The sequence below is a fragment of the Vombatus ursinus genome, unplaced genomic scaffold, assembly GCF_900497805.2.
Source record: "Vombatus ursinus unplaced genomic scaffold, bare-nosed wombat genome assembly UNPS02014784.1, whole genome shotgun sequence".
Lineage (NCBI taxonomy): Eukaryota > Metazoa > Chordata > Mammalia > Diprotodontia > Vombatidae > Vombatus > Vombatus ursinus.
In genome coordinates, this window is record NW_020954562.1 from 5,523,309 (window position 1) to 5,549,150 (window position 25,842).

A 25,842-nucleotide genomic window follows, 5' to 3' on the forward strand; every position below is an offset into this window, starting at 1 on the left:
CGTTGTGAGTCATCTGTCTACCAATCCAGATGGTGAACTGCTCTACAACTTCTAGTCTCAGAGAAAGAGCTACAGGTCTGGGGCACCGAGAGGTGAAAGGACATGTTCATGGTCACACAGCTAGTTTGTGGTAGAGCACCTGAACTAGATCCTTCTCACTCTAAGACTAGCTCTCTATTCATTAAGGCACACCACCGCAAATATAGGATGTTAATTAAATACAAATTGAGAATGTGTGTTAATACAGAAAACATTTAATATATATTTAACTGGCTAATATCTAATGATAACCAAACAGATCATTCTGAGTAACCACACTGTCCCCAGGCTAAGGAGTTTATCTACCATTTTTACTGTAGATTATTAACAAAGTAGTCTGTGCAACCTAATAAAATTTGTTTGTCAGTGCTGAGTAAGAGCTAGGTGCTACAGCTTAGCTAAGAGGAGGAGCAAAGAACTCCACATGGTAGGTAGAATGAAAAGATGACATCCACAAAATGACAGCAAATAACTCCCAAATTAATTTTTTTCCTTCGAGTAAGCAGAATATGCCCTTTCTCCAATTTTCCCCAATTGAAAAAGAAAAATGAAGTCACTGTAATGTTAGCCAAAAATATCTATGTCTCAATCTGTACTGATCCATCACTTCTGTCAAGAGGTGAGTGGTGTATTTCACCACGAATTCTCTGAAATTTGCATTTATCAGATTCCTTAAATCTTCTGTTTAAAAGTTACTTATTTTCACAATGCTGACACTGTATAAATGATTTTGGTTCTGCTCAATTCATTCTGTATTAGTTCACACAAGTCTTTCCAGACTTCTCTTAAATGTCATTTTTTTTACTTACTTTTTACTTAATTGCTTTTATTATGAATTTATAGTGGTACAAACGTAAGATTATAATTTAAGAACACACTTTCACAATTTTGTATCCCCATACATCAGCAAATATTAAATGTTCTAATGCCGATACAGTCTTGTTTCCTAGATAAATTTTAAACCCTTTCATTTTTTTTTTTTTTTTTTTTTTTGGTGAGGCAATTGGAGTTAAGTGACTTGCCCAGGGTCACAGCTACTAAGTGTCAACTGTCTGAGGCAGGATTTGAACTCAGGTCCTACTGACTACAAGGCCAGAGTTCTATCCACTGCACCACCTAGCTGTCCCCACCATTTCTTATGGTACTATTTATATCCTTTCACATACATACACCATGACAGAAAGAACTGCTATAAATATTTGTGTACATATGGTTCCTTTTCCTCTTTCTGTGATCTTTCTGGGGTATAGAACTGTCAGAAATACACACACACACACACACACACACACACACACACACACAATTTAACAGACTTCTGGGCACAGTTCCAGATTGCTTTACAAAACAGAGTGAACAATTCACAGCTACACTAACTGTACAACGTGGCTGTTTTCTCACAGACCCTCTAATATTTGTCATTTTCTTTTCTTGTCAATTTTGCCAATCTGATGGATATGAAGTGGAAACTCATGAGTTGTCTGAATTCGAGTTCTTGTTCTTTTTCTCCCACAAACTTTCTTGGTAGACCTTAGCTGGTAATTCTAATACACAATTCATTAGAAGGAAATATATCACAATAGCAAATTTAAGAAAAAACTTATTAATGATATCAAAAAAACTCAAGCATTATTGAGGAGTATTATGTCTCTGAGGCCGGGTTTGAACTCAGGTCCTCCTGGACTCCAGGGCCAGTGCTCTATCCACCGCACCACCTAGCTGCCCCGAACATTTTTTTAAGGGACAGAACAGGAGGATGAGATTTTATGTACTAGGCAATAGCAACACAAATTTTCTCATTTTATAAACTTGCATTCAGTTAATTCATGGAATCTATTCAATACTTTCAAACTATTAATGTGCACATAAAAAGTCCAAATTTCCAAAATCATAATCAAAATCAAGCAATAAGAAAGGTTTCCTGAAACCAATGAATAATCTCAATATAACCCTCCCTCCTAATCACTTACTCTGCATTTATCTCCAGCTGCATACTGCAAGCCAGCAGCAATGGAATAATCACGCTTTTGCTGAGCTGGGGGAAAAAATGAGGAGAACACGAGTAATTTATAATTTTTTCTGCTCAGTATACAAATTAAGACTTAAAAAAAAAAGTCTGTTCTTACATGCAATTTTATGTTCTCACCTTGTTTAGACTGTAGCCAAATTTCATATTCTACATTTCTGTAGACAGTTGGGTTGAGTGACTTAAGGACTTTTCTTGATATAGGAAGGCATGTAGAATTCCCATTGTTCTTCAGATGCTAAACAGATAAAACAATATAAAATACATGCAAACACTGAATTATATTCTCGTAACTTCTAGGTCTAATTCCCAAAATAAAAAACAAAAGTTCAATGGAGGGCAAAACTTAGTAATTTAGGAAACCACATATAAAATTTTACATAGTAAATGGACACTAAACAGAATCAACTTTATGATTAAAGGTCAAAAGATCAAGACACCAATTTTATAAAATTACTATTGTAAAGTTACCACAGAGGAGAAAAATGAAAGGTTAAAAATTCGTATGCTTTTGCAAAACTAACTAAATGAATAAAGTTAAAACCATAAAAAAAATACCTGATTGCCTGACAGAGACTTAAATCCATTCATATCATTAACTGTGGTAGCTTTACCCCTACAAAGAATACAATCATAATTAGGATTTCTGCAAATAAAAGCATTCAAAGTTTCAGAAGTTTGCATTCTATTAAACCCAAAACTTTATTTCCCTACAATAATGAAAATTCCCAGCGTACTTAAGTACATATAAATCTCAGCTCCCCTATCCACAGCAATGTTGCTGGGTGCATCAAGGTGATTTTCTTACTAAGATCTAAAGCTTTCTATGTTCAGATTTTCATTCTCAGGAAATGTTGCTACTCACTCACTAGCAAGAAAATGCAAATGGAATAATTTGGTAAAGGTACCATTAAAAAAAAAAACAACATAAAAAGCAGTTTTTTTTAAAATGTGCAGCTTGTCCCATTATCAATTAAATACCATAATAACAAAAATACCTTTTGAGGAAAAGGAATTACTTCTTTTCTTTATTTCAAACACTATTTGATACATGAAAAATCCCATTACAACCAAAAAATTGGCAGAGTCCCTCCCTTAGGCTTCGCTCAGATAGAATTTGCCTCGGCCCTGAAATTACTACTTTGACTTCATCACTTCATTCATGGGTGAAGCAAAGCAGCTCAGTGGATAAAGTGCTTGACCTGGAGTCAGGAAGACTCGAGTTCAAATTTGGGCTCAGACATTTTCTAGCTGTGTCACCCTCAGCAAGTCACTTCACTCATTTGCCTCAGTTTCCTCATGTATAAAATAGCTATAACCATAGCAATTACCTCCCAGGTTTATTGTAAAGATCAAATGAAAGAAGAATTGTAAAGCATTTAGTATGTGCTGTATATCAGTTATTGTTACTATCATTAGGCAATCATTTATTAAATGTCTGTGGAAGGCTTTGAAAGTTTGGCTTTAATTGAAGTTTCGGCAAAGAATCAGACCTGTGGGAGAAGGGCGGGGAAGAACAGGCCTTTTCCTAGATAAATCCTTCTCTTAGGGTTATCCGTACTGAGCTACCTTCTCCCTCTATCCTACATGAAGTATACCGTTTAACATTTTCCATTTTCACTGAGGAAATGTATTAGGATTGGCCAATATATGACATACAATGTTGTCCCAACTTAAATGCCCCCCAAAAAACTAAGAAAAATAAAAATCTGAGAATTTTAAAACAATAGTTATATGCTAATAGATTAATTATGTAAGAAATGGTGATAGGAGAAAAATTGATGGTACTAAAATTCATTCCCATCTTTTGTTATTATTCACTGGTCTCAGAATTAATTTATCAGTTACCCATCTAATTGAATACAAGTATATGCAATATAACTGTGAAGTAATGAAGTCTCGCCAACAGAAAAATCTACTTTGAAAATAGTGGCCTGAATGAGAGGCAGGATGCCCCATCCCCCAACATCTACTCCAGGAAATCCCAGAAGTTTGCATAATGAAAAAGAGATACAATGAGAAATGCTAAGAGACATCTTCCTCCCTAGAATTGCACTAAAAGTCAGTCATAAAATCAATACAGGAAAGAAGGCACAAAGCCCCAATTCAGGAACTAAAGGTGAAGGAATTAGAAATCAAAGGAAACACCATCTAGGATAAAAAAAATTATTGCAAAACTAAAGAGAAAACAAAATTGCTTTCTGAAGGTGACTTGATGGTTTATTTAGAGAACTTAAGAATCTTATTAGGGTAAGAACTGATGATTCAACAAAAACTGTTGGGAAAACTAGACAGTGTCCTGACAGAAGTTAGGTACAGACTAATATGTCACATCATCCACCAAGATAAGCTAAAATGGGTACATGACAAACAGAGTGATATCATAAAGAAATTAGAGAAGCAAGGAAGAAAATACCTGTCAGAGCTGTGGATAGAGGAAATGTTTAAGACCAAACAAGGAACAGAGGCTCAAACAAAGTAAAAGGGACAATTCTGATCACACAAAATTAAAAAGTTTTGAACAAATAAAACCAATGCAGCTAAAATTAGAAAAGAAAAAAGTCGAATGGGAAAAAAAAATTCCTTGTAGCAAATTTCTCTAAGAAGTCTTATTTTTAAGATATATAAAGAACTGATTCAAAATTATAAACTGAAGAGCTGGCAATTTTCAGATGAAGAAATCCAAGCTTTCAAAAGCCACATTAAAAAAAAAACTCTTAATCTAATTAAAACAAATTTAAACAACTCTAAAGATCGACAAAATGGACCAAAAAAAAAAAAAAACTAACATGCTAGAAGAGCTATGAGAAAACAGGCACATTAATACACTGTCAGTGAAGCTGTGAAATGGTCTAGCCATTGTGGAAAGCAATCTGGAATCGTGCCCAAAAGGCTACTAAAATCTGTGTGTGTATGAATGTGTATGTATATACATATGGATCGGTTAGTGTATGTATCATATGTACACATAATATAAACACCCACCCACCACCACACATATATATGTATGTACATACATATGATATACACATCACCCATCCACAACCACATCCACATTGACCCACTGAAACACTACTAAATCTATACTCCAAAGAGACTGAAGAAAGAGAAAAAGGTCATATATATACCAAAATATTTATAGCCGTTCTCTGTCATGGTATATGAATGTGAGGGGATAGAAATAGTACTGTAAGAAATGATCAAAGGATAGTTTCAGAGAAACCTAGAAAGACTTGTATGAACTAATGCACAGAGAAGTGAACTAAAATGTTTTACATAGTAACATTACCAAAGACAAATAATTTTTAAAAACTTAATCTGATAAATACAAATTCCAGAGGACTCATGACAAAACATACTACCCCACCTTCAGACAACGAGGTGATGGACTCAGAGTACAGATTAAGACATATTTTTTGGACGTGACCAATACATGAATTTGTTTTTTTTTTTTGATTATACATGGGTAGACATCAAAGGTGTCCAGTACTAGTTAAAAAGTAAAAAATCATAATAGACTAATATGATCAGAAAGCAAAGGAAAGTAACAACTCAGTACCCAATAAAAGTAAAAATGCAACCAAGGAAAGAATAAGAAGAACTGCTGGGAAACACAGGAGGAGGCACTGTGCAAAAATGGAATGAGACAATTATCACTCCCCCCCCCACAATTTTTTGTCATCTTTGTTACTATTCAAATGGCTTTGGGACGGCAGACACACTAATACACCACAGCTTGAGCTGTGGATTTTGGTGTACTAAGTTATAGAAATCAACTTAAAATTACTTGAGAATAGTTATTAAACCATAAATACCCTTTAATCCAGCAATCCCCCTCCAGAGCTTACATCCCAAGGACATCAATAACAGTTTGGTTCCACATAAGCAAAAATATTCCTAGTAGCATTTTTTGGAGTAATCTATAAGCTATTCAAATGATGCATGTAGAAAACCCAAATAAATCATGGCAGATGAGTTTCAACAGAATATGGCTGTGCTACAAAGAATGTCAAAGATTCACATGAATTGATGAAGAATCAAAAAAGCAGAAATAAGGGATGCATCTGTACTATATAATGTATACATTAAGTTCACATTGTATTAAATTTGGTGTATGTATTAAATTGACTTTATTGGCAAGTTGACTAAAGAATTTTTTTTATTAGGAAAGAACCAGACACACATCATAGAATACTGGATTTAGAGTTTTAGTATCTGGATTCAAACTTCAATTCATCCACTTACTATCCACATAACCTTAGGTTAAGTCCCTTAATATCTTTTCAGTTCTGATCCATGAAATTAGGGGATTAGAAAAGTTAATCTCTAAGGGTGCTTCCAGCTCTATGATGAAATCTGACCCCATGGACAAGGAGAACATTATACACAACGACAATAGTAATGTAATTGAAGAGGCCACCAGAGAACAACAGAAATCTGATCAAATGCTATGGATTAATACCTGTTTGAAAAGACTAATTTTGGAACATCCTTCCTTTCAGTAGAGGGATGAACTTCAAATGAGGAATGTTGTGGTCACGATACCAGAAAGTTTTGCTTAAAGCTTTTGCTGTTGTATGCAAAGATGCATTATTCTGAAGTGTTTGTGGTGTAAAACATGAAATACATTCTAACTAACTATTAGAAAATAAAAGTAAGGCTCCATCTTAACAGAATCCATGTGCATAGACTAGAAAAAATCCTAATTTTTGATAAGAGTTGTAAATGCTTAGCTCCGTCAGTGGCTGTGTTATTCTCTGCATGCCAGCTTTAAAAAAAAATTAGTATTTATGTACAAAGTGGTTCTTACTTGCAACTCTCTTCCTCCGAGTCTGATATTTCACTGTTAGCAATATTTTCTTCAACTACTTCAACAGAGGGCTCTAGCCCCATCAGGATTTTGCTAACATCAGTATTAAATACCTTCTCATAAAGCAATTCATAAAGGAGAGCTGCAATTGAAAAACAAGAGAAATGAATTTAATGGAATAATGACTTTCATTACTTGGTAAGTACAAAACTGTCCCCAAGAATTAGTGGGAAATGGAGAGGCCCCCAGATGATTGTATCCTGTTAGCATGTACCATAGATCAACCAGGCCTATCACAAGAATTTGAACTTCATTTCTACCTGCCTCTTCCACAATATGCTCACTGCAACTCCTCCACTCAAACCACCCAAATCAGAAACACTGGAAAGTTGAGAATATAGGAGAGCTCCCATGAACCAGACCTTCCTTTTCTAAGGAAAAATATTCATTCAAATTATCTCAGACCTAGCTTTGTGTAAGTTGATTGTAGCATTCCACAATCTGCAATAATAATTTGTTTCATATCTCATCAAAATCAAGATTTTATACCTTGCATACCTCATATTTTTTCATATAAAACACTTCTCTGGTATACCTAAAGCAGTAATACTTACACTGGCACATAGCAGAGCTGTCTTTATACTTTATGGGATAGACAATATCATAATGATTTCCATTTGAAAAACACAGTAATACCTGAAGAGGGGAAAAAACACATTTTGGTAATTATCTGCAATGTTGTGGCCCAACTACTGAACAACTTAAAAATAAAAAGTCAATTACTTGTCTGCAAGGGAAATTCAAAAACTTGTTTGCTTTCAACATTATTACATAAAATTCTTACACACTAAATGGAAAAAGTTCAGAGCAGTAGCTGTTTGAGCACTAGAAATTCTCCATAAAGGCAGTATATAAACTGATTTTCCTTTTGAGCTCTAATATTAAGCATTACATGGATTTATGTAAAGCAAGGCTAGTCAACATAATAAAACCATCCAGTAAAAATGTCACAAAAAAGGAGGTTTTGTTTGGTTTTTTTTTTACAAAGATCAATTTCCCTCTACTTCCTTGAACCCCCCCCAAAAAAACCTTGACTTTAACAAAATGAATGTTGGTTTTAGCACTGTATAACCACAGCTTTTATCTTGTTATATGACTGTAACTTTTATAATCTATAAAAGGTGAACACAATTTTAATGGACAGTACCTATCAAATACTCTTGCATGAAAGGCCTTCTATATTCAAATAACTTTATGACTATTGTAATATTTAGTCCTTACATAAAAACATCCTAATGCATTAAGACAGAGCTACTCTGTAGCAAAATCCTTCTGCACTTAAAATGTTAATACTCTCAATGTAGTTCAATATGGTACTTTGCAAATAAGATGTAAATAACGATATCCTCAAGTTAAAAGGTGGCTGGCTACCTTTTAATAACGTTAGAAACAAAATCTGGAAAGCTTATAACCCATATGTTGCCATCTCTCAAAATAAGCTATAGAAAAAAATGTATGACTTGAAAATTTTAGGCTACAACTGAGCAGCTCCCTTCCTCAATGTCCATAAGAGCATTTAGGAAAAGTTGTACCTTTTCAGGAAAGTTATTTTCAGTTACATGAGAAGGAGCAGCATTTGGTTCCTGATAAATTACAAAATCTTTCCTGAAATTTAAAAAACAAAAATTAGAAAACTTCAGAAAAATCTGTTTTATGGAAAATACTCTAAGGAATCAGGCTTGCTTAAGATATAAATTTACCATGTTTTACAAATACTTGGGGAGAAATAAAAAATAAAACAAAAAAAATACCATGACTCCTTACACATAATACAAAAAGGGAAATAAATTCTTTAAGGTCAAACACATGAAGCCACTGTAAAAAGTGGGAGGTGGTGGCAGAAATTATCCTCTCTACTTAGGACAAGACACAATCAAATTAGAGAATGTTCAGTGCATCTCATTTCTTGTAACATAGACTACTACTTGCTCTCGTTATGTGGGAAGTATGTAGCTGTCTAAGGTTGATGAGGCAATTATTCAGTCTAGAAAATTTTTAATTTGTGCCTTTACAAAAAAATGTTTTAACTTACAATTTTAAAACTGGCAAATTTACATTTGAAAGTAGTTTGTAATTTTAATGACATGAATAAATGTGCTGTACAGCTAATTAATTATAAAATGGTTTTGCTCATTTAACATTTTGAAATATGGTGAAATAATTATTTTCCCTTTATTCTTCACACGACTATTTTTGTATTAAGTGATTTAGTATTTTTTATTAAAATAAAAATCTGTTACCTGTACATAAGAGAAAGGGCACTTATTTCCACTTGTCCAACCCATTCCTGTTTTAGAGAAAGAGTTTATTCGTAAGTTTTTCTATTTTTATCTTACCTTTGGTCAACCCGCCCCCACCTACCTCTCACCCCCAGTTGTGGAATAACGAGAAATCCTTATCTACCAATAATCAAGAGACAAAAGATCTTCACACCCCACCAAACAATCTGACTCAAAAGCATGAGGAGATGACAACACAAGGGTATTAGAGACTGCCCTTTTCCCCTCTCACACATACAACTATACATTCTTAACTTCCCTCTAACATTAGCTTCACACCTACCTAGGCAGGCTGGGAAAGCCACAAGAAAACAGTAACTTCAAAAGCTAATCTAAATGCCCTCCAAATCCCTAAACAAACAATTTAATGCCTCCTCCCATCCACACACTTGCAAAAGCACCAATATATATTAAAAAACAAAACAAAACAAATTTCGTTAAGATAATTATAATGTCAACACCTTGCATTTGTATTTATAAAGTATTTTTGTACCCCATTTGAGGTTTTCTTGGCAGAGATACTAGAGTGGCTTGCTATTTCCTTCTCCAGCTTATTTTACAGATAAGGAACTGAAGTAAACAGGGTTAAGTGACTTGCCCAGAGTCACACATCTAGTAATACCAATACATTTGTACTTGCACAGTACTTTTACATACTTATTAGATCCTCATAATGATGTCAAAAGATAGACAGAATAGATACATTTTCCCATATTTCAAGAATGAAAACTAAGGGGAAAAATAGTATGAAAACTAAGGCTCACAAAGACTAAGTAACTAATCCAACATGCTACAGTGAATAAATGGCAGTGCAGAGACTCAAACCCTGGTCTTCTAGCTCTAAGTCCAATATTATTTCCACTAAATAATTGCAATAGAAAAGACAACGAATGAACTATCCCAAAGACCTCCACTTTACAATTAGTCAAACAGTGCCCATCCTACATACAATTTGGGGATGTTTGCAAATCCAGAATGTGCACAAATCTACTTTAAAAGAAATAAGGAATCAGGCCTTTCATATACTACAAAAAACAAGCTCTGAGATTTGGATACAACATAGTGATCCTATAGTCCTATCAGGCTCATTAAAAACAGACTTATCTAAAGGAAGAAAGATGATATAGTATAGTGGATGGAGAGCCAGACACAGAAAGTTAAAAGAGAAAAAACCTTAGCAGCAAGTTTCCCAGATAAAGGTTGTATATCCAAGTAATATAAGGAAATTATTAAAGTAGATAAGAATAAGTAAAAGCCATTCCCCAACAGATAAGTGGTTAAAGAAACAGAAAGTTCTCAATGAAAAAAATCTAAGCTACCTAGATCCATGTTAAAAAAAAAAAAAGCTCTAAATCACTATTTTTGTTCAGTTGGACTCTGTGACCCCATTTGGGGCTTTCTTGGCAGAGATATTAGAGTGGCTTGCTATTACCTTCTCCAGCTCATTTTACAGATGAGGAACTGAAGTAAACAGGGTTAAGTGACTTGCCCAGAGTCACACATCTAGTTAGTGTATGAGGCCAAATTTGAACTCACCAAGATGAGTCTTCCTGACTCCAGGCCCAGTGTTCTATCTACTGCACCACTTAGCTGCCCCCCCCCAAAAATCACCATACAGAAACGCAAATTAAAGCAACTCTGAGGTAGCACCTTCCAGACTTGCAAAAGATGGTGGAAAAAAGGGAAAATACAAATGCTAGAAGGGTTGCAAGAAAACAAGCACGATAATGCTCTGCTGGTGGAGCTGTGAACTGCTCCAGCTGTTCTGGAAAGCAATTTGGAACTGTCCCCAAAGTGACTAAATTGAGCACACCTTTTGACTCTATGACACCACTGCTAGGTCTATACACAAAGAGAAATACAGAAAGAGAAAAAGGATCCATATGTATAAAAATATTTACAGCAGCTCTTTTTGCAATGGCAAATAGCTAGAAAATAAGGAGATACCCATCAACTGGGGAATGGCTGAACAAACACTATCATGCTATAAGAAATAACAAAAAGGAATGATTTCTGAAAAACCTGGGAAGACTTATCTGAACTGATGCAGAATGAAGTTACCAAAACCAGAAGAATAATGTATACAATAGTATAAAGATTATGAAAGTCTTAAGAACTCTGCTCAACGCAGATGCTAGAGGACTGATGAGAAAATATGCTCTATACCTCCCAAAAGAGAGATGATGAATTCACAATGCAGAATAAGATATACATTTTGGACACAGACAACCCAGCCCTTTGTCTTAACTTGACTATGGCTATTTATTACATGGATTTTTCTTTTTTAAATGGGGCACAGTGGGAAGGAGGGAAAAATCAATTGCTGTTAACTGAAAAATTGAATTAAATTTTTAAAAAAGAAAGCCAACCTCAAAGTCAGTAAGACCTGGGTTCAAGTACTGCCTCTTACACATACTGGCTGCATGACCCTGGGCAAGTCACTTGATTTTTCAGTGTTTCAGGCAACTGTAAGTAAATTCCAGAGAAGATACTTCCCTGCACTAGTAGAAGAAGCATCCTCAACTGGGAAGTTCTCTATATTAATTAAGTTACAGGGATAGTCCCTATCCCTATTACATAGTAATTTAGACTAAAAGGACGACCACCCATCATCTGACCCTTTTTAGCCACAGCAGCTCACTGAACCATATAGAGGCAATAATCTACATTTTTTTTATCCACTTGGATACTGACAAAGAAACATACCTGTGGATTTTCCAAGCGTTTTAAATACTCTTCAAATGACCCCTCTATGAACTGGAAAGAAACACAAAAATATTGATTAGCAATATTATTTAAAAATTACCTCAAAAATATTACTTCACTGGTACAATAATGCTTACTTTCATTAATTCAATGAAACATATACCAAGTATCCCCCCCCAAGCACCTATCACCATATTAGGAGCTATAGGGTAATAAAATTATAATTCAGGCTCACAAGGAGATTACAATCTAATTGAGGAGATAAAACATAGACATGCAACAGTTAGTGCACAGGACAATATATAGTAAGGTGCTACAGAGTAAGGTCTGAATTACTTGGAGAGACCTCCCTTGTCTAGGGAACCAGAATTACAACAAAAGGACCAGGAAAACAATATGTGCATCAAGCATTGTCACTTTGATCTTCAACAAAATATTCTGTATGACTCATAAGCAAACAACCTCTACAGGCTACATAAGCATAGCATAGATATTATGTACTATCTTTCAAACACAGATGTGATTAATAAATTCATGCAAGGTAAATCTGAATTCAGGGTAGCTATTTCTTTTATTTTCTTTTAAAAAGCTCAAGATTTATTATTGTCTTTACATCATAGTCACTTCTCACCCGGCACTCTAGAAATCAACCCTCTCGTGTAACAAAGAAAATCTATTTAACATAATAAGCTACTAAAGCTTAAATTTTAAGCTATTAAAAATTAACTGCACTAAGACTTGTACACCATGTTACACAAAAGAATGTGTCCTAGTATGCCTCTCCACCTCTCTCTGCCATAAGGAAGAAATTTTGTTAATTATGTTTTTTATCATTGTTCTATGGGATCTTCACTGATTTTTCCATTTCTCAGAATCCAACTTCCTTTCAAGTGATCTTTATCATAGTCATTGTGTATATTATTTTCTTGACTGATCTTATGTTATTTTGCATCAGTTTTTGATTCCTCCCATATTTCCTGAATTCCTATAATTTTTTTTTTTACTATACAGTAACATCCAATTGCATTCATATACCACAATATTCTGATAAGACAGCACACACCCACTTTTGTTTCCTAAGCTTTGTGACCACAAAGAATAGTGCTATGAGTATCATATTTGTTTCTGTCCAACTTCTTAGAGTATATGCCCAGTAGAAGAAATGCTAGGTATAAACAGCTAAATTTTCCTACATAATTGCAGATTGAAAACGGGAAAGGTCTGATCCCTTTACAGCTCCACCAACAATGCTTTAGTATGCTTGTGTTTCCATAACCATTCCAACATCCATTTCTTCCCATCTTTTGTCAACTTGGCAATTTGAAGGGTGAGGTAAATATCAAAGTATTTATTTCTTATGATTACTTATTCACATCACATTTTCATGTTGGCACTTATAATTTCAATTAAAAACAAACAATTTCCATATTTTGACACTTTATCATGTTATATATGTCAATTCCCCATATATTTTGGATGAGACTTATGTGTGATATTTTGATGTTTCTCTTTCTTTCCATGATTTCATTCACACAAGTTTTGTTGCCGCTGTTTTTAATTTTATGGTCAAAATTGTCAATTTTACATTTTGTTTTCCTCTATCCCTAGCGAGATTAGAAATTCCCCTCCACCCCCCAGGAATATCTATTAAAGACAACTGATATAACCTCTAACTTTTAAAGGCTTTTTACCAAGTATTTTCTTACTTAACAAGACACTAAGTGTGTTCTCATGCAATTTAACTTAACATTAAAAGGGATCTTTTTTTCCACCTTTCTTCCACAGAGAGCCAAGACATGGCAGAACTGTGATGCTGGGGTAGGGACCATAGTAAGTGCCTTGAGGCAAGGCACAAAGGAGCCCCATGATCTCAAACATATGGCAATCCTAGAAGACAACCTCTAGCCAGCAGCTGACAGGGAAGTGGTGGAGCATCAAGAACTCCTGCAGAGATGGTTCTTGTCTGGCATGTCAGAAAGAGGAACTACACAGTTCAAAGAGTTCTAGCACAGATCCTTCACATGGTACCTCAAAGCTGTACAAACAGAAGGGATCAAAAGCCACACTACTGGGCAGAAGGGCCTTTGATTGTGTACTCTACTATTACTGTACAGGTAGAATGGAATAGGGGTTGCCTAGAATCCTTATTTCCCTTGTGGGGAAGCCAAAGTTTGCATGGCAATACCTAAGGCAGAATGTTCAGGTGCTGCCTATTTAATACCTTGCTTATTTCTCTTCCAAAGAGACTCTAAACTACAGGGTAAAGGTAGGAGCCTGGGCGACCAGGTGGGATTCATGGGAATATCACTAACATAATCCATTCTATCAAGCAGGCCCCATAACAACTAGACCAGCACTTCTTCAACCGTGGAGCTTGACCCCATATGGGGTTGCATAACTGAATGTGGGGATCATTAAAAATGTGGCCACAGTAAAAGGTTTCTGAACACTCAATGACCAAAAACTTAATTCAAAATCAAACGTGTAACGAATCTGAGGTGCTTCTGGCAGCACCTGCCCATGTTGCAACATGCAACTTCACTGTAGCCTTGGTTCCGAACACACAACATGCACACTTTGCACGATGCCTGCCGTCACGCAACGCCAATGAACGCTGCCAGAAACACCTTGGCTCACATTTGAGACTACTGTATGTTATAAATTGCTGTGTTTTTATATACATACAAAATCGTTTAATGAATTCTGGCTTGTGATTAGGACAGAATTTCCAACAATTTCTGAAATGGCCCTAAACATACTTGTGCCATTTTGTACTACATATTTATGCAAAGTGGTGTTCTCAGCATTGATGATTATAAAAATCAAAATATCGACCAACTGAAAAATGTTGAGGATGCTCTACATCCTGTAGTATCAAATATTCTGCCAAGATTTAATTTTTTATGTAAAAATAAACAAGCACATCAGTCATATTAGCATGCAAACTTGCTTTCATCTTTAATAAATGGCAAAATTATATTATGTATACCAAAGAATTGTTTTAAAATAAATTTCTTTATGATTTATTGTCAGTAAATGTTTGATTTGTATGCCTATTTTATATACCTATATGCCCAGTGTCGCGTAAAAATTTCTCAGGCGAAAAGGGGTAAAGCGAGTGGAAAAAGTTTAAGAAGCCCTCAACTAGACCATATTTCACAATCCAGTCACCCACCCCAGTCATCTTCTTGAGGTCTGTCCCCCTTACTCTACCCACTCACACAATGGCTCTTCTTACCCTAGAAACTCTATTATAATTAAATCAATACTACTACTACTTTTGGAAAGGGCTCATCAATCAATCCTCCTATGGCTCTACTCACTTATCCTTTTAACTTCAGACCAAAATGCTGTTCCCGAGCTACCAGTTCCAATATATTCTCTCCCCCTACTAGGTTCTATGTTCTTAAGGGCAAAAACTGTCTCACTTTTGTATTTGTATCCCCAACATATTAGTTAATACTGAAGTGTTTTTCATTCATTCAAGGGCTTCCCCCCAAGCAATTCCTAGTTCAGTTCAGTTCCCCTAAGTTGAAATTATAGAGAGGTACTATAAGTTATGAAAACTTAGGTACCTTGTGGAAAGTGTGACTCATCAGAGGAAGAACTGTGTTGTTTATGGACTACTATAAAGTCCTTTTGTGTTCTACTGCATTATGTGTTCCTGTGAGCCCTTTCAGTTCTTTTACATTTTTTTTTTTTGGTGGAATGGTAAAATGGCCATACTGTGCCAAGGGAAGGGAGGGGGCATGGGGAGAGAGAAGGGTAAGACACTCCTACAGTGCTTAGCACAGTGCCTGCTATATCGCTGGCACTAATACTGGAAAAGAAATTAGGATTATTGGATCATAGATCTACAAAAGGGGAAACTGACTGCTAGGGCAGTTAAGGGAATTGCTCCAAGTCGCACACATAGAAAGCCTCTTACTCCAGAGTGAGTGTTCTTTTCATTGTGCAGTGATAGTCCTTAATTAGAAAAAAAAGAACCCACCCAATATAGGCTAAAATCATCAGAAAAGCTTCACCAAAGAAGAGGATTTGAGCTTTCCTTTGAAGGATAAGTGGAGTAGACTGGTATGGAGAAATAAGTATTGTAATCCAGATACAAGAAAAACGAGACTAAAGGCTGAAAGGAAATATGTGATTATGATTACGGAACAATGAGGAAATTGAACTGGCTCTCTAAGATAGTGAACCTGTTATGGAGTAGTTTGAAATTAGTTTGGAAAGGGACAAGACTAGATGACTCCTAACATCCCTCGTAATTCTAAATCAATGATTTCTAATACTAATGATGGCCTCCAGAGGTAAAAATGTCTGTGTCATGTTTAGTGACAAGTGAAGGCCATATGTTAGAAACATCAATCTGGTAACGATACAGGATAAACCAGAAGAGAGACTGAAAGCAACATATGACACTTTGCACTCTGTTCAGTTTTTGAGGACCAAAACTGGTATTCATTCAAAGGCAGATTAAAAGGAATGGTGAATGAACTGGAGATCTTCTGAAGGAACCAGGGTCGTTTAGACTAGTGGGCAGAGGAGACACGATAGTTGTGTGATGGACTGTCAATGAATGACGGATTAGACTTGGTCTTCCTTCGAATCAAAGCAATGGGTATTAAAGTGTAAAAGCATATTTAGGCTTGACATTAAGTAAGAACTTCCTCATCGTCATGCCTGTCCAAAAGTAAAATGGTCTGTCTCAGAAGCCAGTGAATCTCCCGTCACCAGAGGTCTTCAGAGACAGTATGACTTGTCAAGATGTTGTAGATGGGCATAATTGTTCATCGCCATTGGGCTAGGACAACCTTTGATGTTGCCTCGTACTCCATGATGGGTGAGTGTGCATTAATATAGGTATGAGGTGATAACTTTGTGTCAGTAGAACAAAAAAGGAAGGAATCAATCTAAGATGTTTAAAAAAGAAGCACTTTCAATTTTTACAAACAGCACAACTCAATAGCTACCTTGATATATCAATTGGGATCAGAAGCTATTTATACTATATGATTATAATATAATTTCCTATGTTTACACTATTTTTTCAAGAGTAAAATTTGTTACTTTAGTTGAAGGAAGGAAGCCAATTAAATATTCTAAAGTGACAAATTATTCAGTTCTAGTTAAGATTACAAAAGCACTTAATCACTAAAAAAACACATAAATATTAAGATGCAATTTAACATTAAATTTTTGTTAGCAACTGTGGATCATTTTTAAAAATAAGACTAAGTCTCATATATCATTTTATACCACCCTACTTTTCCAAATTGTCTTGTTGGAACTTAAATTGTTACATTATTCAAATGGGCATTATATTTAGTTGCCATGTTAACTGTGTCCATTGTGTACCCATTATATTTCTTCCTGAATGACAATAAAAATAACTAATATTTACTGAGTACTCTAAGGTTTGCAAAGCACTTAACATGTATTATCTCATTTGACCCTTTAACTCTGTGAGGCAGATAGTATTATAATTCTTCCCATTTTGCTCAGAGGAGCCTAGAGGTGATGTGTGGGATTACGTGGCTAAGAAGTGTCTGAAGCAGAAGGTGAACTCTGCTCTCTCTGAATTGAAGTCCAGCCCTCAATCCACCATATTAAATGGCCTCCTATCAGTGCTGTGCACACATTATAATCCCCATCAGAATATAAGCTCCTTGAAGGCACTGGTTGTTTTGCCTTTGAATTCTTAGTGTGTAGTATATGGTACCTGGAACAAAGTAAGCCCTTAAAAGTTTTGTGATTGAAAGATGGCATTACCTAAACTCAGAAACTGGTATTTTTCACCTTTTAAGTTATAGAACTGAGATATACAAAAAGGTGTCTTTTTCCTAAAACCATTTCAAAGTCAAGAAGAAATACCAAGATAAAATTGTCAGATGACATGTTCATAAGTTGTCAAATCATTCATTTTCAACCCTAATTCTCTAAACTCTAATAAAAATAGATCATCACTAACATTACTTTGACTTACCACATACTACTAACACAGCTAAATTAAATAGCTATGATTTTGATAAGCAGTACTGCCTATTATCAGCACTTAACACATATGGTACGTAGAAATGATTTTTGTAAGGATGAACCCTGAGAAAAGATCTCTTAAATGCTTTTGATTAAATTTTACTTACCATTGTTTTAGGGTTCATGAAGTTGGTTTTTTTTTAACGTATCATTCTACGAAAATTTGTAACCCATATTCAAATTAATAATCCACAGAAATCTGTTAAGCAGCTCATGCCCTCACAACGATATGTAACAAAGTTTATATTCTTAAGGTCTGTGTCATATTCATCCTTGTATATATATGTTCCTTGCACACAGTAGGCATTCAACAATATCTGATAATATTTGGAGATAATCTACAAAATTCTTTAAAAATATCACCATTGCATTCATAAAAATCAGTGGTAGCTGGGTGACACCGTGGATAAATTGCCAGCTCCGGAGTCAGAAGGACCTCAGTTCAAATCTGATCTCAGATATTTATTATCTGTGTGACGTGACGCTGGGCAAGTCACTTTAACCTGTTTGCTTTAGTTTCCTCATCTGTAAAATGAGCTGGAGAAGGAAATGGCAGACCACTTCACTATCTTTGCCAAGAAAATCTCAAATGGGAATCAACTAAACAATAAATTCATAAAAATTCAACCAATGATACACTTGATTCCTTCCATGTAAGTGTTTTTATGGGATTTTTGGAAAACCCTAGACCATGACTGGGACCTAAAAAGTCAACACAGGAAAAAGAATTTTCACGTTTGATATAAATTACCGCTTCAAATTTCTCTCTGTTTTCTCGAAGATAGTGTATACAGGCCATCCTGACTTCTACATGCCGAGATTGAGAATGCAACACCTAAAAAAGAAAAAACATATACTCTTGAGATATTTTTTCAAAAGAATACACATGTGAGTTAAAAACTATCTTCCCCATTTCCAAAGCTTCAACCTGTTCCGCAGAAATGGCAACGTGACAACCAGTCTCCTTTTCCTTTTTTTCCCCCAATTCCTTCTTCTAAGATTAATAGCAATGGTTATGTCTCACAAGATCCATATTCTCTCTTCCTTTTATATTTTACTACTACTGAAAATAAAATCTTAGGAGTAGACAAAAGCTTTTATGACATAATACAGCTTCTAAGAGCAGTTCCAGTTTTTAAAAACTTATATTTTACCAAACTTCTTTAACAAAGAGTCATACAGGACTCAGGATTTCATTAGCACTCCACAAACTACCACATCAATAGAGAGCATGCAACTAGCTCTCTGTATGAACTTGAGACAAATTACTCCATCTCTCTGGGACTTGATTTTTTAGATGTATAAAATTAATGAGATGTATTAGTGTCTTTCAGCTTAAAATTTTATGAAGTTTTCAATGTCCCTGTACTAAGAGGACACTTTGCTTCTCTACACCAACTCCTTAATTTTAAAAAAAAAAGCAACACAAAATAGCATTCCACAATTGCACAATACTTGATTCCGTCCTAATTTTGCTGAGGGGGATGAGGAATGCATGACAACATGAATATGATTCTCCTGTGATTTTTTTTAAGTAAAATTTAGTATTTTCTTTTCCATTGTTATTCTGAAACTTTTTAGAGCCTGTAGATAAAAATATGTCTGTGATTTTAAAATTTAAGGGCACTCATTCCTCAAATTCATTGCTTTAAGACTTTAAAAAAGGAGTTTAAGGAACATTCAAGGAAGTATTTAAAAGTACAAATATCCTATTTATCATTATCTTTGAAGACTGTCCCAGGCTGTTTTTATCTCCCAAGTCTTAAAGCTGTTACTTAAAATAAGCCACACTTAAGATTCAGGGTCTTAAAATGTCTTACCCAGCCCCTCAAATGATAAAAGTTCAAGTTCATGTTACACATATATACACATAAATATATATATAAATATGCATGTATTTCTATATCTTGACTTTGATCTGAAACACGAAAGCTTTTTGTAAAAAATTCTTAAAATTTCTAATTTCACTGAATACAACTATAGTTGAGAAAACTCACTTCCCCCTCCTTTCACTGCCAAGATGGAGAACGATTAAGTTTTGCTGAATTGCTTTTCTTTTGTAACCTTTGTTGAAAAGGGTAGCTTACTTAGGTATGGGGAGAAGAAAGGGACATACACAGAAGCAAATTTAAAAAATAAAGGACATCAATGTTTTTTTTTAAAAAAATTCCTATTTTTCTAACTCTTCAAAGGAAGCATTAGCCTATTAACATGCTAAAACTAGAAAGCTCAGATTCTCAAATATAGCAGTCCATGGGTTCAAAGTAAAGAATATTAAAAATAAATATTCTCTATTACTTTAAGCTTAAGCAAAAACTCTAAAGTACAGTTAGAAGAGTCTATCCCAAGTTTTTATCAGGTCATAACTAAGCATGCTTCCATACCCAATAGTGAGCAAAACTATGTAAACCTCTGGAAATATATTCATGTACAACCCAATTCTAGGCAACTGATACCTTAAGACATGGACTGTAACTTGAAGGTAGCATTTTTAAAAGCATACTAGTCGATTTGTTCCTAACTTGACTGATCTTCACACCTATTTTAGAACCTGGCTACCACTGAAGTACTATCTTTATATTTCAATAAGGTTTGCTGACTTTATGAAACTATCAATTTGGTAACTCCATCATCGATTCCTCATTCCTAATCCCAGATACTAAAGACCAAAAACATTATCATAAGCTCCTTCACAGCAACCATATCACCATTAAGCAAAGGTATTATTAGTTTTCTTTAACACTGTAGTTTGTCACCCGATACGGCTTCACGTAGTTAGCAAACTAAGGCTAGTCAGAGCCATTTACCTAACAACAGTTGACAGGCTACGAATACAGCTTACTTTAAGTCAAAAAACAATATATTTTTTATCTTTTTTCATTTCAACAACAAAAAAGAACCAGGGAATTTTGTACTTTTGAGCAATGAGTTCAATATTCAGCAATTTCTAAAAAGTCCTGGAACACTAGAAATGAAATTAAATGTTGGAAAGGAGAAATGACTTTTTTTCTAAAGTAAATTATGACTAAGTACAGAGGAGTAATTCTGATAATTTAACTTGTACAGAACTATGCAAGTAGATATATCAATGTACATGGTGTGAAGAACAACTTAGGAGACTCCTCCAAAACCATACTTTGTGTCAACACATTGTTTGACAGTGGGAAAAGACTTAGAAATGCTACTTCAGCAAGTAATCTAGGGAGCATCCTATTTTTATTTCCATGACCTAGGTTCAGGTCAGTCCCCTGGGGAGTAGGGTACACCTAATGGTGGAGGAGGGCACCCAGCTCTCCCAGTTGTTGAGAGGATTAAAATTAAATATTTGTGAAGTGCTTCTGCAAACCTTAAAGAGCTATACAGTAGCTATTATTATTGCACATTACAAAAAGCAAAAGGTCTTTGTTTAGGTATACCTAGAGACAAAGTATTATATTCCTGCACATGCTCCCTTCTTGCTTCCATACTTCAACCTGCTGCCGCCACTCCCTCAGTTTAAGCAGGGATGGGGAATCTTCGCCCTGGAAGCCATATGTGGCCCTCTAGGTCCTAAAGTGCAGCCCTTTGACTGAATCGAAACTTCACAGAACAAATCTCCTTAATAGAAGCATTTGTTCTGTAAAATTTGGACTCAGTCAAAAGGCCACATACGAGGTCCTACAGGGCCACATGCAGGTTCCCAATCCCTAGTTTAAGGTATTTAGAAACACTACCCCAGGAGTTAAAAACATTTTAAGGCAACTAAAGGCTAAGAATAAATTCTTACACGTATTTTTTTTTAAATACCAAGCCCTGGGACCAGTGCCACATTCCACTCCCATATGTTCCCAAAGCACATTTTTGCCATTACCTATAGGTAATGGCCTGTCATTGGCCTAAATCAGTAAAATTGGGACTTCACTATGATTTGGGACTTTTAAGACTCTCTTTTTCTCTTAGTAAAAAAACAAAACAAAAGAAAACACCACCAGACACTTGAGAGGAGGCTTCTGGATTACTAATTTAAATCTCAATTTAGAGCTCCCCCCTTTTTCAATAAAAAATAATCAACATATAATGGGACTCATTATTACTTTGTTTTTTTAAATAATTTATTTTTAGTTTTCAACATTCACTTCCATAAGATTTTGAGTTTTAAATTTTCTCCCCTTACTCCTTCCCCCTCCCCAAGATGGCACGTAATCTGATATAGGCTCTACTTATGCATTCATATTAAGCATATTTTCACATTAGTTATGATATATAGCAGAATTAGCACTAATGGGAGGAACGAGAGAGAAATAAAACAAAACAACAAAAGAAAATGAGAGTAAGTAGTATGTTTCCATCTGCATTCAGACTCCATGGTGGAATCATTATTACTTTGAAGGCCAACCTAAAACTATACTACAAAAGCTGGGATAAGTCAAGGTTACTATCTACACGTCTGTAACATCACATGCTTATCATACTAAAATAAAATGCTTCTGTCTGCATACATATAGGTAAAGCCTGGATAATTAACAATCAAACTCCCAAGCCTCACTTGCAGTCAATTCGTTTCAAACTCCTTTACCCCACCAATCTTTTTGTCAGAGCTGGGAACAGACACAAAAATAACTTCATTTCACCTTTTCCTGCTTCTGGAGATATTAAACAGTTCTTAGGCTGAAAGTAGATACCCAAAGGATCTGGAAAATTAAAGCTGTATAATCACCTCACGAAGAGCTAACTAAGTGTGTGGTCTGCATATATGTATACATACTTAACAGCACTACCCGAAATAAATCTAAATTGCTTAAGATAAAGACCTGCAACAGAGGCAAAACAGTTTCAGGAAAGCACCTTCTCATTTCCTGAACAAGTCAAAGCTTGATTTGTCCTGTTGAACTTCAGGACGAAGTGCAAAGGGTTAATAATGCCTCTGACCATGAAAAACGTTTTTGAGTTAGTGTCCTTATAAAATGATAAATTTTGATTTTATGCTACAGATCCAAAATAATGACATGGACTTTGAAATACAGAATGCCTAACAGAAAAGGGAGGGCAGCACCTACCAGGAAGGAATATTCTATCTGGTTTCAGATGTGGTAGTGATATTGGATGCTTTTGCTTAATTGTCTATCTTTGTTACAAGGGAGGATTTCAGAGGAGAGATTGAAGTGACTGATGTATACACAAAAGGCACCAAAAATATATTAAGAAAAATTATGAAAGAAAAACAGAATGCCTACCAAAAATTGATACTATTAGAACATAAAATATTCAGGTTTCATATGAAGGACCATGATTTAGGGAGCAAAGAAATTGGTAAAGGCAAAGGGGAGGAATTCTCAAGTCTCACTGGACAAAATCTTTAATTCAAGATGGAGAATTGACCAAGCCTACTATGAAATTGTAATAATAAAGCCAGGATGGGGAAGTACTATTTTAGTAGCTACTGTTCAATAAGATGCAATTTTTATTGCATTTCTGAAAATGTGTTTATACTATACAGAAATCACCCTCTTAAGACTCAAAACAAACAAACAACCCACTCATTAAACAAACTGGCAGAAAACGGTTTAACACATAGGAAACTTGGTTGAAACTATTTCTAAGAAGTCCCATCCTATACCAATGGTAGAATAGTTAGAGGAGTGATTAGGATGTGAAAACTCCTTCTTTTTCCTGGAATATATGGTCTAACTGTAATTTTGTTAATAAGTTTAAAGTCTTTATTTATTAGATATCTCTTATCTATGGGCACTCTGGAATGTTGTACTTACTCCTCTCCTACTGACTTCCCTGTCTTGCCAAGTCACAACTAAAATCCCACCTCCTACAGGAGTCTTACCCAACCTCTCCTAATTCCAGTGCCTTCCTTCTTATAATTATTTCCTACTTATAAATATATGTATGTATATATAGGTGATTATTCCCTATTTATAGATATTATAGCTATAGTTCCTATATATCTTTTATAGATCCTATTTATATATTTTCTACATCTAAATATATAAATTATATTTCCTACATAGCATATAAAGATATAATTACATTTCCTATATATTCTGTGTATGTGTATATACACACCTATGCATAGATTGTTTTGTATAGATTTGTTTGCATATAGTCTGCCTCACTTAGATTTTAAGCTCCTTGAGGGCAGGAATTCTCTTTTGCCTGTTTTTATATCGGTGCCTGGCACACAGTAGGTGCTTAAAAAAAACGTTTACAGATTGAGAGCAGCGGCTTTATAAATCCTCGCAGACTGAACTTAGTTCAGCCTTGGTTTCACTTTTCATTCTTCCTCTTCACAACAGCCAGGGTGTATAATACCATTCTCCCAGGTTCTACCTAACTTTCATTAGCATAGGTACTGACTCCCAGAGAGGCAACTCCCTCTACCGATGCCTATCAGACCACAACTTACTTGCAATCTCAAGTCTTAGAAGGGGTTGCCCGAGACACAAAACCCAGGGTCACACAACCCAGTTTGCTCAAATGTCTGCAAAACTCGAACCCAGGTCTTCTGGATCCCTACATAATAAGCCAAGAAATGCGCTCTCGCTTAAGCTGCCTGTCTCGCACGTTTCTCCGAATTCCTCAAATTAATCGTTTCTTCCTCACCCTTCAACCAATTAACCAGTTATATCCATATACGCCACAATTGGGTGACCTATCCCCCCACCGATGGGTCACCTTACTTTTCCCGGGTTTGGGGGGCTACTAATATTTGGGTGCCGGGGGGAGGGGGTCTCCTTAGGCCTCAGCTGCCCAGCCTGTAAACCACAGGTGCTTAATCAATGCTGGTTGGTTAAAGAGCCTCCCAAGTTTTGCAGAGGCAGCCCCGGCCCGCAAGGCGTGCCCGGTCCGACCGCACACGGGGCTATTCAACAGGTACAAGCCGGCAGCAGAGAGGCAGGCAGGCAGGCGGGCGGGCGGATCACGCTCGTAAATGCCGGCCACCAGCCTAAGGCCAGCCCGGGGAAGGCCGATCATGGAGACCACGAGGGGGCCGGAGGGGAGGGGGAGGCAACGTGCTCGGCAAGGCTCGGGCCTCCCGGTGCCCGGCACGCGGCGCTGCGAGACCCCCACTCCGCCGCGGGTGGTGTAAATTCCATGGACACAATGGGGGCCGGCTGTGACGACACAAGGGGCCAGCACACGTAGAACGCGGAGCTCGCTGCCCGGGCCCGGCCAAGCCCACCTGCAGGGGCCGCTCCCGGCCCGGGCCCTCCCCACGCCCCGGGGTCCTCACCTGCTCCGCCACGGCCCTGAACAGGCACGAGCCGTCCTTGGCGATGAGTTTCCGGCACAAGCCCAGGCTGCGCAGATAAGCGTCCATGGGCGTAGCGTCCCCCGAGCCGCGGCCCCCGGCCCCGGCGCCAGCGGGCTCTCCGCCCTCCGGGAGACTAACGGCAGCCTCCATGTTGGCCCGTCCGCGCTGCAGAAGCCGGCCCGGGGCTAGCCCCACATGGCCGCAGCGGCGGCGGGAGGAGGAGGAGGAAGAGGAGGAGGAGCAGGGACGGGGCCGCGGCGGAGCGGGAGCAGCAGCGGGAGCTGGGGAGGCGGCGGCGGCGGTGCACGGGCGAGGCGTCCCTCGCCTAGTCCATGCCCGCCCCTCCCTCCCTCCCTCTCTCCGCACGAGGCCGGGCTCCTTAGCTCTCGAGAGAAGGCGCTGGGGCAGCCCGGAGGACGGAGCGCTGGGCCCGGGGCCAGCCCCTGCTCCCTCGCGCCGGCTGGCTGGGGAGACAGATCCCGAAGGGCTCCCGACTCCGCCTCGCCGCTCCAGCCGAGCTGCAAAAAAGACAGAGGCAGGAAAACCCCTCCCACCCCCACCCGGAGGACACAGGGCCCGCCCAGGCGCCCGTCCAGCCGCGGGGAAAACAAAACTGAGAGAAACCCGAGCGAGAGCGAGAGCGAGAGCG

General features: G+C 36.9%; 1 protein-coding gene across 2 annotated transcripts in view; it reads right to left on the minus strand.

Moving 5' to 3' along the window:
• The window catches only part of OTUD4 (OTU deubiquitinase 4), a 59,114-nt gene extending 33,771 nt beyond the window's left edge, over nt 1-25,343 (minus strand). The window contains exons 1-10 of one of the 2 annotated variants that reach the window (XM_027866854.1): nt 25,173-25,343; nt 18,702-18,785; nt 11,918-11,968; nt 9,173-9,219; nt 8,465-8,537; nt 7,487-7,568; nt 6,873-7,014; nt 2,621-2,678; nt 2,183-2,300; nt 2,007-2,071 (exon numbers count right to left, since the gene is read on the minus strand). In XM_027866854.1, the coding sequence (XP_027722655.1) occupies nt 2,007-2,071; nt 2,183-2,300; nt 2,621-2,678; nt 6,873-7,014; nt 7,487-7,568; nt 8,465-8,537; nt 9,173-9,219; nt 11,918-11,968; nt 18,702-18,785; nt 25,173-25,343 (891 nt within the window). Of the gene's footprint in view, nt 1-2,006; nt 2,072-2,182; nt 2,301-2,620; nt 2,679-6,872; nt 7,015-7,486; nt 7,569-8,464; nt 8,538-9,172; nt 9,220-11,917; nt 11,970-18,701; nt 18,786-25,172 lie in introns of those variants that run through there. The other variant, XM_027866855.1, reaches the window with a different exon arrangement.
• Between the last annotated feature and the right edge of the window lie 499 nt (nt 25,344-25,842).